Here is a 17,041-nt window from a genome sequence, read left to right as displayed (position 1 = left end):
TTTTCTATTCTCCTTTTCATTGATAGGTACAATAGTCATGATGAAAGAAAGAAAGTTGCAATCAAGAAACAAGAAACCAAACAAAATTCAACAAAAATGATTGAAGAACTTGACAAAAAAAGGTGAACTTTTTTTTAGAAAAGCTAGTATAAATCAAGACGACAACTTCCAAACTTTCCCTTTGATGTCAACGCTAAAGAAATATGATGTGACTCAAGCAACCAACGGAACTGGAGTATGGTTACCCACAACAGCTTTCCACCAAGCTTGCATTTGACACATGCATTTTGGTCAGTATCCATTTGATTTTCCAAAGAGGGATCCTTCGGCTGCGCACCAATGCCGCACTCTTCTCCATGTCTGCCTCTATCCTAAATGCAAAGAATTAAAGAAAGGATGGCATTATCAATTTCAAAATATTATACTTAATCAAGATTAATAAAGCCAAAGGGAGAACCAAAAGAAATGGCAACAAAGCCACCAATCAACTGAGATTGCAGCAATGCTAAAACTCAAGCCAGTTACCAACTATTACCTCTTCCAAAGGATTGGGGATGTCTACTGTAGTATGTGAATCTGTTAGGCCATGCATCCGTAACCTACATAATTGTGAATATTAAAGAACATAAAATAAAAGAATTGCTCAAATAAGCAAAATGACTGTGTGAGTATTAGAGCTGTGAGGACAAAATTCCAAGCCAACAATATGAGAAATTCATTAGAAAAAGAAAGAGATAAGTAAATCACAGAACTGCTCGTCACCGGTAGATTGTTTTCTGGCATCAAGGTCTAGATTTTCTCCTGCCCCATCCTCGTGTAAGCAGTTGCTGACAATCTCATCTTTTTGAGGAGTGCCTAAGATGGCTGCTTGCTTGGAAACCTCCTAAAGTAAGGAGGCAAATTCAAAAATAGATTATCACAGGAATCGGATGAAAATAAAAGCATTAAACCATTGACAGTATAACTAACAAGATTATAACCAAAAGCCAGTCGAACAATTTCCCGGCAGCCAAACATAGTGATCCAAAATTAACAATACATAACTCGATCTTACGCTATATGGACGCTATGGCTATGGCTCCAAAACCCAATTAACATGTATGAGTGTATGACATAATCATATCAATGAGATGAATGATAAATAGAAGAATTGCCAAATAATAGTCTCAAACCTTGCACTACGATGAAGATATTGCAAAAGAACCCCATCATTGCAACTTATTAGGAAATAAATCTCTATCACTATGCATTACAGAGCTCACCCAATAACTTAAGACTCTCAAGAGGAATTCACCTTCCTTTCTCCCATTGAAAGAGAGAATAGGGCAAGTGAATGATTCAGGCGGAAACTTATTGGCACCAAGAATCAAACCACACGGGCAACAAGGATCATGAAGGTGATCACAACATTGCCATCTCAATACATCTGAAAAAGCTGGTGCAAAAAAAACATAGTGGATAGACTGAAATCAGTGTATAGGAGGAACTTATAGCATGTATTGGCACTATCTTTTGAATAACAGCATGTAACTTGATGTTTAATGTTGTTAAACTATTATGGATGGTTATGTTCGCACTGAACACTGATCCTCAGTTGGCTTCTAATTTAGCAAGTATCCTGGGTTGCAGGTTGGATCAACTTCACTCCACCTACGTTCGTCTTCCCCTGGGGGTGGGTCACCCTAAAAAGCTCTATTGGGATTCTGGTGTAGAGAGAATTGACAGTAGATTAGATAGATGGAAAAGAAATCTTGTATCGCACGGTGGAAGAGTTACACTAATTAAGGCGGTTCTTGCTAATATCCCCATCTACCACCTCTCCCTGTTTAAAAGTCCAATCTGTATTGTCAATCGCATGTGTGTGTTTTGTGTGTGGGGGGGGGGGGGGGGGGGGGGGAGGGGGGGGGGGAGGAGAAAGGGCATTCCTTTGGTGAAGTGGGAAAGGGTTTGTCAGTGGATCAAAGGATGGGGCCAAGGTATCAGAAGAATTAAAGAGGTAAATCATGCCCTTTTGGATAAGTGGCTGTGGAGATTCGGAGAGGAACAGTCCCAAATTTGGGCAAGAGTAATTGAGAACAAATATGGCTCTAAACTTGGCCATTGGGAATCACTTGATTTCTAAAGGAAACTAGGGGCTACGGTATGGTGTGACATAATGCGTATCACTCACAGATTCAATCAATGTACAAGATTCAAGGTTTATTCAGGAAATCGCATCTGATTTTCGTATGAGGCTTGGTACTCACCTGATCCGCTTAAAATTATTTTCAACCTTGTTCGAAGTTGCATCGCATAAAGAGGCTCTAGTAAAGATTGTTTTGAGAGAAGTGGGAACAGAGTTGTTTAGAAGCCAGGATTTAGAAGAAACTTCTTTGATCGGGAAATGGATCCAATCTTGAGGCTCTTGGACATGCTAGAAGGGAGCTATATTAGTTAGTCTAGGGTGGACAAAAGGGATGGATCTGGGACTCTTCTTGGTGCTTTCTGCCAAATCTTTCTATAATCAGCTTGTGCCTTGTTATGTGCGTTCCATTGCAGCTAAAGTGTGGAGGATCCAAGCTCCTCCTAGGGTTCGTGTTTTTGGATGGGCGACTGCCATGGTTGTATCCAAACAATTGATTTCCTTCAGAAACGGGGATGTGGCTAATAGATCATTGTCCTTTGTGCCTAGCGGCGGGGGAATCAATTGACCATATTTTCATTCATTGCAAGGTGGCTAGGGAGATTTGGTGTAGTATCCTTTCTAGGTTAGATATTGCTTGGGTATTTCCATCAACCCTTTCTGATCTTCTGGTGAGTTGGGGGGTGGTTCCTTGGAAGAAAAAAGGGAAGTTGCTCTGGAATATTTGCATGCTAGCTGCTCTATGGGTTATATGGAAAGAGAAGAATTGCCTAGGCGAGAGCCCTCCCTGCCTTTCGGTTCGTTTCGGCTTTCAATCTTTGGGAGGGTTGGAAAGAAGTATGTTATAGCGCGGAGGGGCGTCCTCATATCGTTCAAGAATGGAGGCCCTACATAGCGGGTTTATTAAGCTTAATTTTGAAGGCTCAAGCTTTGGGAACCCTGGTCCAGCACGTATAGGTGGTGTTCTTAGAGATTTCCTATGGCAATGTCATTTGGGCTTTTTCAGGTCCGATTGGGGTAGCCGATTCGAGCGAAGCGGAGGTAAGAGCCATCTCCCAGGGCATACAATGCTTAGATCCTGATTATTTGAATCAGGTCATTGTGGAAGGAGATTCCTAGAATGTCATTAGGTGGCTTTGCCGATTGATTGTCCCTCGGTGGAGATTCGCTCACTTCTTCGAGGAGATCTTTGACCGGGTGCACGGGACCCCTATTATTTTCAAACATGTTCGAAGATCCACAAACAGTGTAGCAGATGGCAAACAGACTTGCAAGGGAGGGTGAGGAGAAACTGGGTTTTGAGATATTTGATTTTCTTCCTCCTTGATTGTCCCTATATTCTCTGTATCTTCTCAAACCTGTTTATTCTTGATGTACTTTAAGGTGGACCACCTCTGTCTTCCTTTTTCTCTTTTAATGAATTTGCTACCAGCCTACCATTCAAAAAACATATGGATGGTTATGTGTGATAATTTCTAAAAGTGTGTTTGTGCTTATTCTAATATTTTTTAAGTCTCATCCTGAACTTTTATCATTTGCATATTTTTTCATACGTTTTTGCAACTTAACAGGATTTTATACTGAAATTTCCATCCGAAATCAAAATGCTTCGATTTCCGCGCTGAACGAAGCCAAAACTACAACTGAAATTTAAAACCTACTACTAAGAGCTAAGAAAGAGCAAAGTGTAATTAGCATACTGAATGTGACAAATCTGTCTCAGCATTGCCCACCTAAATTGATGTTGTTAAATAAAAAAACACAAGATGGGAGCAAAGAAGAAACCAGAAATTACATGGTCCGGTTGCACACCTACGTCCACGGGAATGGAATCTCACCCTTCTAATTGTTTTTCACTCACTTACATTCGTTACAATCCCTACTCTCTATATAACATCATACATTTGTTGATAAAGGAAAAGAAGGAAAACAGAATTGATTGTGATTCCTAAATTGAAGAGAGAGATTGGCGTAAATTCAATTCTCTCATTTAGGTTAATAGACATAAATGCCCAACTTGCATGTAAGAAAACTAAACAGATCTCGGCCAAGCGTTTTAGTGATGTATCAACTATTTGCTATTTAGAGGGGGTTGAGCAGTCCGAATCAGACCCGCTTGAAGCTATTAGCGAACAATATGACAATGCAACTCAATGTGTTCCGTTCACTCATGAAACACAAGATTGGCGGCAATGTGAATTTCAGCGTTATTATCACAATAGATGTCCATGGGCTGAGGAAGAGGAATGTTGATACCATAGAGAAGAGTCTTTAACCAAAGTATCAAACTAGCTCACATGTAGTGCTGACCATGAAGTGATATTCAGCTTCAGCAGGGGAGTGGGTGAGTGAATTGCTTTCTCACTCATCCATGAGATGGGGTTGTCACTGAGAAAAGTACAGTAACCTGAAATGGATCTTCAAGTAGTAGACTAGTAGGACAAGACGCCCAATCAAAGTCACAATAAGCCTTCGCATGAAGGGAGCTATTCTAAGACATTACTCTCCTAGAGAGGCCTTAAGATACTGGAGTACACAACGAACAACATCGAGATGAGGTTTCTTAGGTTTTGCATATATTAACTTAGAATTTGAACAAGGTATACAATGTTTGGCCTGGTGATAGTGAGGTATATGAGGCGTCTAACAAGGCGTCTATAATAGTCAGGGCTGCTGAGAAGTTCACCATCATCGGGAGTAAGCTTAAGGTTCTGTTCCACAGGAAAGTCAACGGGGGGCGTGCCAAGGTATAGGATTAGGTGAGACCCAGCCTGGTATGGGACAAGTTTAAAGGGCCTAGCCTAATGTGTTCCACCAGCATTGGAGCTTTTGGGATATAGGTTAGGTTAGGTAGCTAACATTTGGTATAAGAGCAGCCACCACATCAAGTGGTCAAGTCCCGAAAGGGGCGACCTATGGAAACTGGAAAGGGCTACCCAAAAAAATGACCGTAGTGGAAGCCACCACAGAGTGGGCCGCCGAGGACAATAGATGTGGAAGCATGGTGGGATGTTATGGTCCTAAGTTGAGGTGTACCAAGGTATAGGACTAGGTGGGACCCATCCAGGTAAGGGACGGGTTTAAAGCACCTAGCCTAAGGTCTTCCATTAGCTTTGGAGCTTTTGGCATATTGGTTAGGTCCGTAACATTTGCCTCCATCATAAATCCCTCGAAAATGCCCTCGGAGAGAGCCTTAACCATCATCTTACTTTTGGATTTATTCAAAATATCGAAGAGGAAAAGGGAGAGGATCACCCAAACGCAAACCCCTAGAAGTCTAGAAGAAACCTCTACAAGGCGATCCATTAATCAGGACTAAACACCCAACAAAAGAAACGCAACTTCAGATCCAATTACGCCATCTGCACTCAAACCCCATCTTACCCAATAGATAAACCAAGCAACTCCACTCCACCCTGTTGTAGGCTTTCTCCATATCCACCTTACGAATAACCAAACTAAGCTCATTTCTCTGACAGAAATCGGCACATTCACTGGTAATTAAGCCCCATCTAGAATTTGTCAATCATGAAGAAAGGCACTATGAGACTTCGGGATCGGCCCCCCAAAACCACCCTCTGTCATCAAGAACCTTCGCCAAAATCTTGTAAACCCTGCCCATCATGCTTATAGAGCGAAAGTCAAACAAGGATTCTACCTCGTCCCGTCCTTCTTAGGGATAAGCAAAATAAAGTTAGCTCCCATGCATCTATTGATGGAGACCATCCTTAGGTCCAAAGTTTAATTTTTAAGTGTTTTTTAAGTCCCATAAGATATAGATGGGGTACCATGGTATTTCTTACCAACATCACTTAGTTTCTTAAAGTTGTAGGTGTTTAAAGTGTGGCTGACAAGTGTGTTCCGAAAATCTAAGTGATATGGGCATTTAAGTCATTTGAAAATAATAACTTAAGTTGTGAAGTAACCACAAGAGCCCACATTGAAACATAAGGGAGTCCTTGTATTTGTGGGAGTTAAAGTGGGTTAATTTCCATGATGAGTCCTAGTTTACTTGTAGTGAGAAGAGTCCATGTAATAGTATATTTCAATGAGGAGTTGGTAGTTTAAGTATAATAGAAGTCCTAATTGAACTTGAAGTTTTGCAACAAGGATTGGGATTTCTTGTTTCAACTTTCGTATGGTTTGCATAGCCTATAAATATGAAAGACCTATCGGGCTTAAAAACAATTGAATATGAATAAAAATTGATGGTTTCTTATGCGATATATTTTCTGAAGTGTTACGCTCCATATCCTATAGTATGATGCCCTAGGAACCTTTTGGTGTGAGGCCTTGGGTTTTGATTGGTGTGAATCCAACCTTGCTATCTGCCTTTCTTGAGTAAGTTATCATCTTTGACTCCCATCTCCCATTCTCTCATCTCTAATCTACTACTTGTACACTTTATGTTTTCTCTTTGGTTTCTAATTATTGCACCTATTGATTTTCTCAGGCACCCATGCCCATTTGAATCAAATTATCTCATGATCTAACGGATCGATCAAGGTATGCGTTTGGGATTCTTTTAGGATCTGTTGTCGACAGATTATCAGTGTTTCAAAACACAGATGCGGTGGGTCAAAATGCAGCCAAAGGAAATCCTAATCGACTCCGCATGTCATGGTCGAGTACTCAGTTGATGTGGCTAAGTACTCGATTGATGCGGTCATAAATCAGGAGAGTGAAGGCGTTTTAATTGACTTTGCAGGGAAAATGAGGACTCGGACAAGAACGTGACCAAAGCAAAACAGAGTCGACTCGGGGGAGTTAACGATGACGCGAAGGAGCTTTGAAACTATGCATATTATAGTCAGCCCGATCTAACAAATAGAATTGGATCTACTGTTGGATCAAGTCTTGAGTTTGATTGAAACCTGCAGAATTTAAAAGTGTAAACATCATCTTTCAGAATAAAATTGTACCCATCATCCCATGATCTGATTGATCCCAAAAATTTATACTGTCTTTCAATAAAGGTTCCCTACCATACCACCAAATTTTGTAGACATCCAATGGTCAGATAGCCACTGATCCTTTAGATAAGTTCTTAAACTTAATAACTTTTTCCAAATCCGAAAAATTACTTTTGTGATCCATTGATCAACTTTACTTTCTTGTTGCTAATCTTGGTTTAGAATCCTAGAAATCCCCATCAATAGCCCTAAATCAACTATAAACCGCTTAGATCAGTTCCGCCTCCTTTGATCTTTCCTAAATCAAATAGGTATCAAAGCTACATATCCAACTGTCTTACCTTATCCATCCTGCATCATTTTGGTACCACAGCGAAGTATTAGTCGTTCCTTCATTGGCCCTACATCACTTTGGTATTAGAGTGAAGTATTAGTTCCGTCATTGGTCCTACATCATCTATCTAAGTAGATGCACTCGTAGTATTCTACAAGCATAGACATCGGATTCCCTTTGATTATCTCCAGCACTCGTGAATGAAATCCAAACGGTAACTATCGAGACCCGGAGCTCTATCTCCTTTCATAGAGAAAAAAGGCTTTCTTCACTTCCCCAGTCCTCATCACTAAATCAACTGTCTAAGTTGTCTATAGACTCTGAGTCAAGCTGCCTAAACTCAATCCCGTCCGGAATTGAAAGAGTTCTACGCTTAGATGTGTAAAGGTGTCCGTAAAATGTGATGATCTCGAAGGAGATAGAAGCTGAATCGTCACACTCACTCCATCAACCAACAAAGAGTGAATATTGTTCAATCTGGTGGCATTGGCAAAACTATGGAAGCATGCAATGTTCTCATCACTCTGGCAGAGAGATGACTGTTGTTAGCTCTCTCAAACATAAAGCGACACCAGAGACACTTTTATGTTTATATAGGATGTGGCCCATCATTAGTAAGTACATGAATGGCAGATTTATCTCAAAAAAAGGTATATGAATTTCATACTTTTGTTTGGAGCAAAAAAGTATATGAATGGCATGCATGTAGAAAGATTGATTTATTTTACCATAATAAATATAAAGGATGAAAGCTGTGGGGTTGGATTTCAAACCTAACGAATTCTTTCCCCTTTCTTGATCCCCATCTTCTTCTCTATTTGGCGGGTAACAATGTAATACTTAAAAATTTTCAAGGAAAAAAAAACATTGGACGACTTGTAGTATATAACAGATTTATTTTTTTTGTGGAATGGCTGTAGCATATAACAGATAATCATGTTAAAATCAGGCAATCAACAATTTGTTACATATCAAAACAATTAATAGACTACATAGACCTAATAGAATGAGCATCTTATTATTGATTTTTAGTTTTCCTTAATTTTTATGATTTTTCGATTGTTTTTTCATGGGGAACCTTTTGAGGTGTAACGATTCATAAAGCATGTTGTGTATAAGCAGGACCCAAATTCTGAGGTGTCAAATACACCACATATGCTCGAAGCAGCTTACTATGGGCAGCATGGACTTATAATGCTAGGTACCCATTTTCACCCCCTCTTTGGATCGAGGAGTCATAACCATGGTTTTGACTGTTATTAGAGATGGATTGAAACAGGAAACGGTACTCTTTGGCAGACAATCACTGATATCTACGAGATTAAGAAGTCAACAAAGTGCAGCATGAAACAAATTCTCAAACATCTAGCAGGACATGGAATCATAAAAAAAGGCAGGTCTCCATGTTTGATAGGAGATCAGTTCTGGTTGAGATTGTTTTCTCCCAAAAAGTCTCTCTCCCATTATTTTCTTATTTCCAATGTTCCACATTTCTACCGTGAAGAGAAAGTTGCATAAACATAACAAAGAAATTCATTCAGTTTTAGACTAAACAGATAAAACGTTACGCTCCTAAGCACCAAACTCTATCTCCAAAAAAGAAAAGAGAAAGCAAGACAAGCAAATAGAAAGCAAGAGGCAAACCTCAGATAAAGATATTTTACACAAATCATTGCTTGTTTTGGCATTGCAAGAACAGATCTGGTTTGGCGTATCACTACCCAACCTGCCAATAGTTGACAACATACATCGGTCAACAAGCTACCAACTACCTTTGTAGCCAAAGTATCTGACTAAATGAAGGTTTAATCATTCCCACATCACAATAATTTCATAAACCATGAACATAGAAATTATAGAATGTACGCATTCGAATGTAGAAAGCAAGTATTCTGCCACCTCAAATAAATATATAAACTAGCCATCAGGCCATCATAAGGTACCAAACCAGTACATAATAATCCACTCTAAGCAAGCCAATTTACTCATGGAATGGTTGAGACTCAAGATCCTCTAGATAGATATTAGCAATGATTACATAAAATGAGAGATAATAAAACACAACCATCAGAAGAGAGGGGGGGGAGGGAATGTGGGTGATAATGTCGCCTAAAGAGACTTTTTGTTGTTATTCATTAATAAAGAGGGCTTGTATTAGAATAAATATCAAATTGAAATCATGCTTCATAGCTTGATTCATGAGAAAAGCATGAGAACCTTGATGTTGTCAATCAGCAAGCCAACCCACATCATCAATAGACATATTGAGAGGGGTGGTGTGGGATCTTGAAGAATATGACACATAAATAGCTACACTTAATCCCCATTATGTGGAAAACACAACGGAGGGCATAGAGCATATATTTTCAGAAAGGAGGCTACCAACTTCATTATCTGAAAGCTTAAATGATATGATGAATATGAATTCCATAATACAGCAAAAAAATTGCAGAAATGTGAGTTGAACAAATCCTGTGCTTTATAGTCAGTTGTATAAGCAAGTTCTTGTGCATTTCTATCAAGAACTGGCTTACAGCACATTATGAAAGAAAGATTCATCACAAATTCATTGTGAATTGAGGACCTTGTGATGCATAGTGCATTAAAATGATCACCGGAGATGTAAGAAATGAGTAGCACAAACATCAACAGTGACAAAGGAGAAATACTTAAGAAATATGCAGTTATTTTGAGTTATACACCAGGGGTGATAAACTCTCAAAATTGACCTAAGAATCTTTGATTATAATATGCATGTATGCAGTTATATAGGTATATATGTATGCAGATACCATGCAATTAAGAATAGCATGTCATGAAGCACAATGTATCATAAGCATCAGATACCATATCATTATTATTGTATACGACATTTAATCTGTGAGGTTACAAAGGTATAAAAGTCCTAATTGCAAAATACTCTGTTAGATATGCTCCAACAAGTATCTACAAGAAATGCAATAAGCCTCCTTTTTTTAAAAGATAGACACATGCAACAAAACATAAAACAACATATATTGGCATACAAATTGCACAGAAAAATTGCACCCACAACCCAGTTAGATTGCATACCCAAACTAACCCTCAGCATTAGTAGTATAAAAAAACATTTGCATTTTTATTGGCTTCCAAAACATTAAATTATATATCTGTCCCTAAGTATATAAGAGCACCATGGTGCAACTTGTTTAAAACCCCAAAAGTATTAAAAAAAATGTAGACACGCAGAGTTGGTGCTTCGGGTGGGCAATCTAATGAGTTTGAAGGTCCAATCTGTTTTACAAATTGCACAGACTAATTGCACACACAACCTAATTAGATTGCATACCCAAACTAACCCTCAGCATTAGTAGCTTCCAATCATTGGTCATGAACAGATTAGCTAGTTAAAAACACATGATGATAGATGTGAAGTCATCCAGTCGCTACAAAACATTTTATATAAGAGAGGTGTTTCAAAATACTAACATGCTCCAGATGCAATAATCTAGCCAGACACTATACATTTACATAAATTTCATTACTGCAAAGAGGAAGCATTCATGTTTTCAGTAATAACTTAAAAAGTAATGGAAGGGAATACCGTGGCTTAGAACAGGAATCGCATGTCTCAATAAATTTACTCCTCTTGTGAGGGGGTGAAGAAGAAATTTCATCCGGTGAAGAAGTCTCCAGAGTGTGGGTCCCTTTACCCACACCCGTAACAGAAATATCAGAATCTGAACCAGGAGCATTCCTCTTCCTTTGAAAATCTCCTACTTTGCCAAAGTCAACAGCTAGTGATCTTCCTTCAGAAGAAATTGAGCCCTCCCTTGTCGAGCAACCAACTTGTGCCCTATCAGTATTATTCTCAGTTTCTTCTATGTATTCCCTTACCAAACAATCTCCTTCTGGCCTGTCGGCAAGGTCTATAGTTTCTTTTGCTATTAATTCATCAGGAGATAAATGATGTGAACCATCACTATATTTTGAACCTGGTGAGCAGTCTCCATATTTGGACTCGTGAACCTCCTCTTCATAACAAAGTTTCCTCTTTCTGCTAGAATGAGCTAATTCAATCTCCTCAATACCATTTCTCAAGTTCCTATCAGGATGCTTTTTCGAACCAGAACTAGATCCTTCCACAGCTTCTTCACCAGGTTGTCCAAGATGTTTTCCTCTCAACTCGTCACCTTTTTTACCACTGCACTCATCCACACCCTCTTTGAATTGCTTAGAACTACTAGTATCTGTATTGTCGCTATCTGGTTGAGATATATTATCCTTTATCATGTGCTTCTCACCAAGATCTACAAGAAGAACAAAGAAATAGAGAAAATTTTGAAACATGAAGAACAGCAGCCAGGCTGTCTTTGCTTTTGCAACAATGCAATTGAACAACTGCATAAAGAAATAGACAAGGGTACTATGTCACAAATATCTCCGATATTTTAAAAATATCACGTTTTTATCGCGATATTTTGATAAAATGAAAAAATCCCAAAATAATCCCGGGATTTTAAAAATATAGCGATATTTTTATTTTTAACATAAAATATTGCGATAATATCACGATATTATCCCGATATTTTTATTTTGAGAATTGCTAACGTCCATCGCAAAAGGCATTTCGCGGCTGGTCTGTCGCATTTCAGACCACCTACCTCATGAATGGAGACAAAAGTTGTTGTCTTCATTCACGAGGTGGCTGATCTGACATGCAACAGACCAGCCGCGAAATGCCTTTTGCGATAGACACTAGCAAAACCTTTTTATTTTATATTTTTTTCTTAAATTTTATATATTTATATATTTTTAAAATAATTTTATTTTTATCGTTTTTTTTCGATGTAAACCAAAATATATATATATATATATATATATATATATATATATATATATATATATATCTCAAGATTTCCCCTTGCCGAGAAATTCCCGAGAACAATATTTATGACATAGCAAGGGTAGCACACAATCCTCCCCACATATTCAAACAAGAATTGATATACATGGCATAAATGTGAGAAAGGAAATACTTACAGGGCAAAAGACAAGGATAAAAAGGTAAAATGATGGGGTTTGTAATACTGTATTCTTATATTTGCAACAAAGTATCCAACACCAGAATGCATCATATTTCCAACTGCCCAAGTAACAAACAAGAGGAAACAGGGAAACATTAATATACCTGACACCTTAACCTTCTTTGGATGGGGCTTGAGGTATGCCCTGTAACTACGAGCATCCAATCTCTTCTTCTTTTTTAATGTCAAAGAGACACTTTTCCGACCCCATTTCTCGCTTTTGCTCCGATCTCTCATATCCACTGCCACCACGTGCTTTCCACTGTTCTCTCTCTGCTCAGTTTTCCTCTTTGCTTCAAGAGAACAAGAAGCCTTTTCGGACGTTTTTGAACCTGAGGAGCTCGACGAACGGTGTTTATAGCCTCTCTCAGATCTTCCCAGGATCCTCTGCTTCTCAACGCGCACTAACTTAATCTTAACATGTGTCGATGGTGGCCGCTTCTCAAGTCTCTCAGACTTCCTTATGCTCGAAGGACTTGATGACGAACTCTGTTTCTTTGACGGTGTTTCTCTGGAAGACCTTCTCAAACCAGAAGTCTCTGTCTTTGCGGAGCCAGACGTAACTTTGGCATCCTTTCCTTTGCCAACAATGTTCTTCATCTTTGAGCTGTTCCTATCATCATCCTTCAATTTCTTACTTGACCGAGTAACATTTGCCATTTTTTCTTGCTGGAAAATTGCCAAGAAGCATAAATTTCAGCAATTTCTTGACAAGATGGTTATCAGAATTTTCTCATAGAATATTAACCAAACAAATCAAACAAACAAAATCATCCATTTCAATCCAATCAAGTAAGCCTTCATATAAACAATACTGGAAAGAATAGAGAAAATCACCCCTTCAATGCTGTCATTTTACATTTGAATTTATTTCAAAATTACATCACCAACCCATTAATTTGGTCTCTGACAAAATTGAGTCGATAATTACATTCGCTAATAGAAAAGATACTATGGAACCATAAAATTAAGTCATTTCAAATTCAAATTTTTACCATTGAAACATTGTCTAACAAATGAATAACCAGCTATTTCAAGCCAAACCAGCATCCTTTAGGTCTTTCTTCGCCAAAGTAGACCCCAAAACCGCAAAACACCATTTCAAAACAGACCAGGCAACTTTTTGCAATTTCTAGGAAAAATATAGCCCAAATACCCTGGATATTTTCCATTTACTGAAAGCAATCATATAACCATAGAAAAAAGTACCATAAAATCCTGAGCTGCAAATAGTAACAGAGAATCATATTCATTTTATAGATAAGTGTAATAAATTGATGAAGAATTAGAAACTCCTGCATGCAGTGTGTTACGAACTGGAATCAGTTCACAGCGTGATTGATCTTCTTAGAGGAAAGATCATCCTCCCAACACACTGCGAGTAAAGGGTCCTCTGTGGGCAAAAACACACTTTCCAGAATAAGTTCCTTCATTGATATGAAAAAAGACTACTTACATGTTAAATAGAAAACCCACTTTGCAGCCACTTACCACTTCCTTTAAAACCCCTACCTAAACAAATCTAGATATTGTAACCCTTATCTCTCAGACTCCTACCCATAACAGACAACTGGATAGCAAACTCACAAGCTATACAAATTTAACCTAATTTATTCTGCCCAAGTGGAGCCCATCTAAGCATATAAAATTACACTGGCCTTGAAATTAACCTTGTCCTCAAGGTTGAAGATTAAGCCGGTCGGTAAAAAATGAAATCTTCTTGTGTGGGACTTTCCGAAATTCTACTCTCCTCTTGTTCTTTTTCCTTCTTTCTTCATTTCTTCTTCTCTTCTTTTCTTTTTTGATGATAAATCCTCCCCAAAGGGAAAGGCTAACATATAAATAACTCTCTTAGTTGCCTTTCTTTAATTAGGTAAATTGATAGCTATGAAATATGTAATTTATAGAGGGTTGCCTTTTTGGTTTCCCTCCTTCAATTCAGTTTTATAAAATCAAATTTACTTTCCTAAAGTCATTTGTGTCATCGTTAGTTTACAAAAGTAAGAGAAGGAAAGTCAACTCATGGGAGATTTGCCATAAAGGCATATCCCATGATTGGCATACTTTTCCTTATGGGAAAATTTGCCGGACCCATGGGGAAAGTGAATATTTTTCAAGGAAAAGAGGTTTCGGGTAAAATCTATTACTTTCGAATTTTCAGGGATTAAAAGAGAGGCTAAAAAGGATTTAAAACACAAATCCTGTATTGGAACCATACCATAATGGTAAATGGGCCATGACTTCATCAAATCACGTCCAAATTGCGTGATCTTGGGCCCGTTGGATAGGGAATCGAAAAACCCATCCAATAAGGCCAAAATCAAGATTTGGCTACAAATAAAATATCGAAAATGCACTACAAGCCGTCGATTTGCATGCCATCCATAAATCACATAGTTAAGACATGATCAACTCTCGGATGGTACAATCTCGCATCCAAACAAGCCTGATTGAAGATTCAAGGAGCCCAATGGTTGATCCAAGGGTCCGAACGGCTCCAAATCAAGGATCTAGACCGTTGATCTTCGATCGGAAAATCTGTGGTAAAGATTAAGTCAAATTTTGCAAGCTCTACCGACCTTTGGAGGGGTTGGGTATTACACCTCGTCTTGCGATTAGTCATCATTTTATATGTTGTCGTCAAGGGTTGAGACGGCTCCATTTTCAAGCTGATCTCATTATGTCGTTCATCAAAGCTCCTTTTTATGGGTTTTTTGGAATGATTGGGATGTTGATGCACAGATGGTTGTGGATGATGATCTTCTCAATGGCATTGACTAGTCTGAGCAAAAATGTAGATTTTTCGGCAGTGACCTTATCGGAATTGACAACGCTGATACTCATCGCCCCCTTTCTTTTGTCGCTTTTTCTCTTTCTCTTCTATCTGATTTCTTTCGCTCTTCTTCTTTCTCCCATTTTTCGGTTTCTTTTCTTTTTTGTCATACAAGTCTTCTCAGCGGTGCTTTCATTGAACTTTTCATTCAGCTCCTTCAAACATGAGGGCTCTTCTATCTCCATGCCAAGCAATAGTGCCATCTTATTAGACTTGACATTTGTAGAGGCTAGATGCCTTTTTATCTCTCTCATTGTCTCATCCCACTGATACATTGTTTCTTAAATTTTCTTCATCATGAGGCTAGATCGACCTACTCAGATACCAAATGTTACGAACCCGAATGAGTTCGCAACGTGGTTGATCTTCTTAGAGGGAAGATCAGCCTCGTGACCCATTGTCCTCCACTGTGCGCAAAAACGCACTTTCTAGAATAAGTTTCTTAGTTGATTTGAAAAAAGACTACTTACATGTTAAATAAAAAAAACCCACCTTGCAGCCCTTACCACTTCCTTTAAAACTCCTATACAAGCCAATCTAGATATCATAACCCTTATCTCTAAGACTCCTACGCATATCAAAGTCAAACAACTAGATAATAAACTCACAAGCTACACAAATCTAAAGAAATTTATTCCACCCATGTGGGCCCCATTTAGGCATGTAACACAGTGATTTATCTCCAATTAGTAGAAATGATGCTTGACACTAAAAATAACTCAAAAAAGTCAGTCGATCTCTCCCCATAAACTCAAAACCCTAAGTTCCCAACAATCATCAAAATGCCCAGATTTAACTAGGAAAAAAACATTAAAAAACGACTAGATTCTAATGTGTGGCTGTCACATGTGGGGTGTAACAAGATTTCTGGTTATAATACAGGATAACACAGAGATCTGCATTCGTCTTCCATATAAACATAACCTTAGGCCTAAAGCATCTCAATCAGGGCAATGCCATAACCCTAGATCCCAATATTCACTCAATAATCGACAAGATTCCCCTCGAAGATGGAAAAAACGACAATAATGATCAGAAAATGCAGAAGAAAAACACTATAAAATCAGAAACATCGCATATTTTGACGATAAATTACTTGAAGAAAACCAAAGAGTAGAGAGACCATGAAAAAATCAAAACCCTAGGTTTCCAGAACCACGAAAATCTCTGGTTAGAGATCACGGCATCTACCTGAAAATATACGATTTAAAACGGAGAACGTAATGAAAAAACATGAAAAACAACAGACAGGTGGATTGTAATGAAATTTTAGCGTGAAAATCAAGAGAATAGGAGGTTTTAGAAGTTCTTACTCTAAAGCCAGTGCAAAAGTTTTTCTGAGGAGTCTTCTGTTTTTCTCCTTCTTTTTCCCACGTCCAGAAGTTACTCCGATGGAAAGCACTCAAAAAAAGAAAAGTAGTGGTCATTTGTCCAGCTATGTATGTATATATAATATAGTTTTATATCATACCCGAGCGTGCTCCCATTAATACTGGCTCATGCTACACACGCGCATATGGGAAGATATATGTGTCCGCGCGGACTATTCTTATTTCTTGTGAAATTATAGTTGGGCTAACTTTTTGATTATCTAATCTTTTTTTTTTAAAGAAAAGACTTTGCTGGAAAAGTTTTTCCCATCCAAAAAATGATTTTGCCTCTAATGTTGGTTGCCCCTTCTCAACTCAACTAAGCCTTTGTCCCATACTAGTTGGGTCGGCTAATGAAACCTTTAGAAAATTTTCATGAAGAAGGTGAAAGAATCTACCCGGC

The 17,041-nt window shown here is 38.4% G+C and overlaps 1 protein-coding gene across 1 annotated transcript in view; it reads right to left on the bottom strand.

Annotated features, from left to right (window-relative positions):
- LOC143860127 (uncharacterized) overlaps positions 1-16,682 on the bottom strand; it is a 69,398-nt gene extending 52,716 nt beyond the window's left edge. The window contains exons 1-7 of the mRNA XM_077370661.1: positions 16,582-16,682; positions 12,540-13,104; positions 10,953-11,658; positions 9,014-9,095; positions 753-883; positions 536-599; positions 250-371 (exon numbers count right to left, since the gene is read on the bottom strand). Of these exons, the coding sequence (XP_077226776.1) occupies positions 250-371; positions 536-599; positions 753-883; positions 9,014-9,095; positions 10,953-11,658; positions 12,540-13,095 (1,661 nt within the window). The 5' untranslated portion in view covers positions 13,096-13,104; positions 16,582-16,682. The remainder of the gene's footprint in view (positions 1-249; positions 372-535; positions 600-752; positions 884-9,013; positions 9,096-10,952; positions 11,659-12,539; positions 13,105-16,581) is intronic.
- Between the last annotated feature and the right edge of the window lie 359 nt (positions 16,683-17,041).

This window comes from Tasmannia lanceolata, unplaced genomic scaffold, assembly GCF_043159265.1.
Source record: "Tasmannia lanceolata isolate RefF3 unplaced genomic scaffold, GAP_Taslan_0.1 ptg000037l, whole genome shotgun sequence".
Classification (NCBI taxonomy): Eukaryota; Viridiplantae; Streptophyta; class Magnoliopsida; order Canellales; family Winteraceae; genus Tasmannia; species Tasmannia lanceolata.
This window is presented reverse-complemented; position numbering and strand designations above follow the sequence as displayed.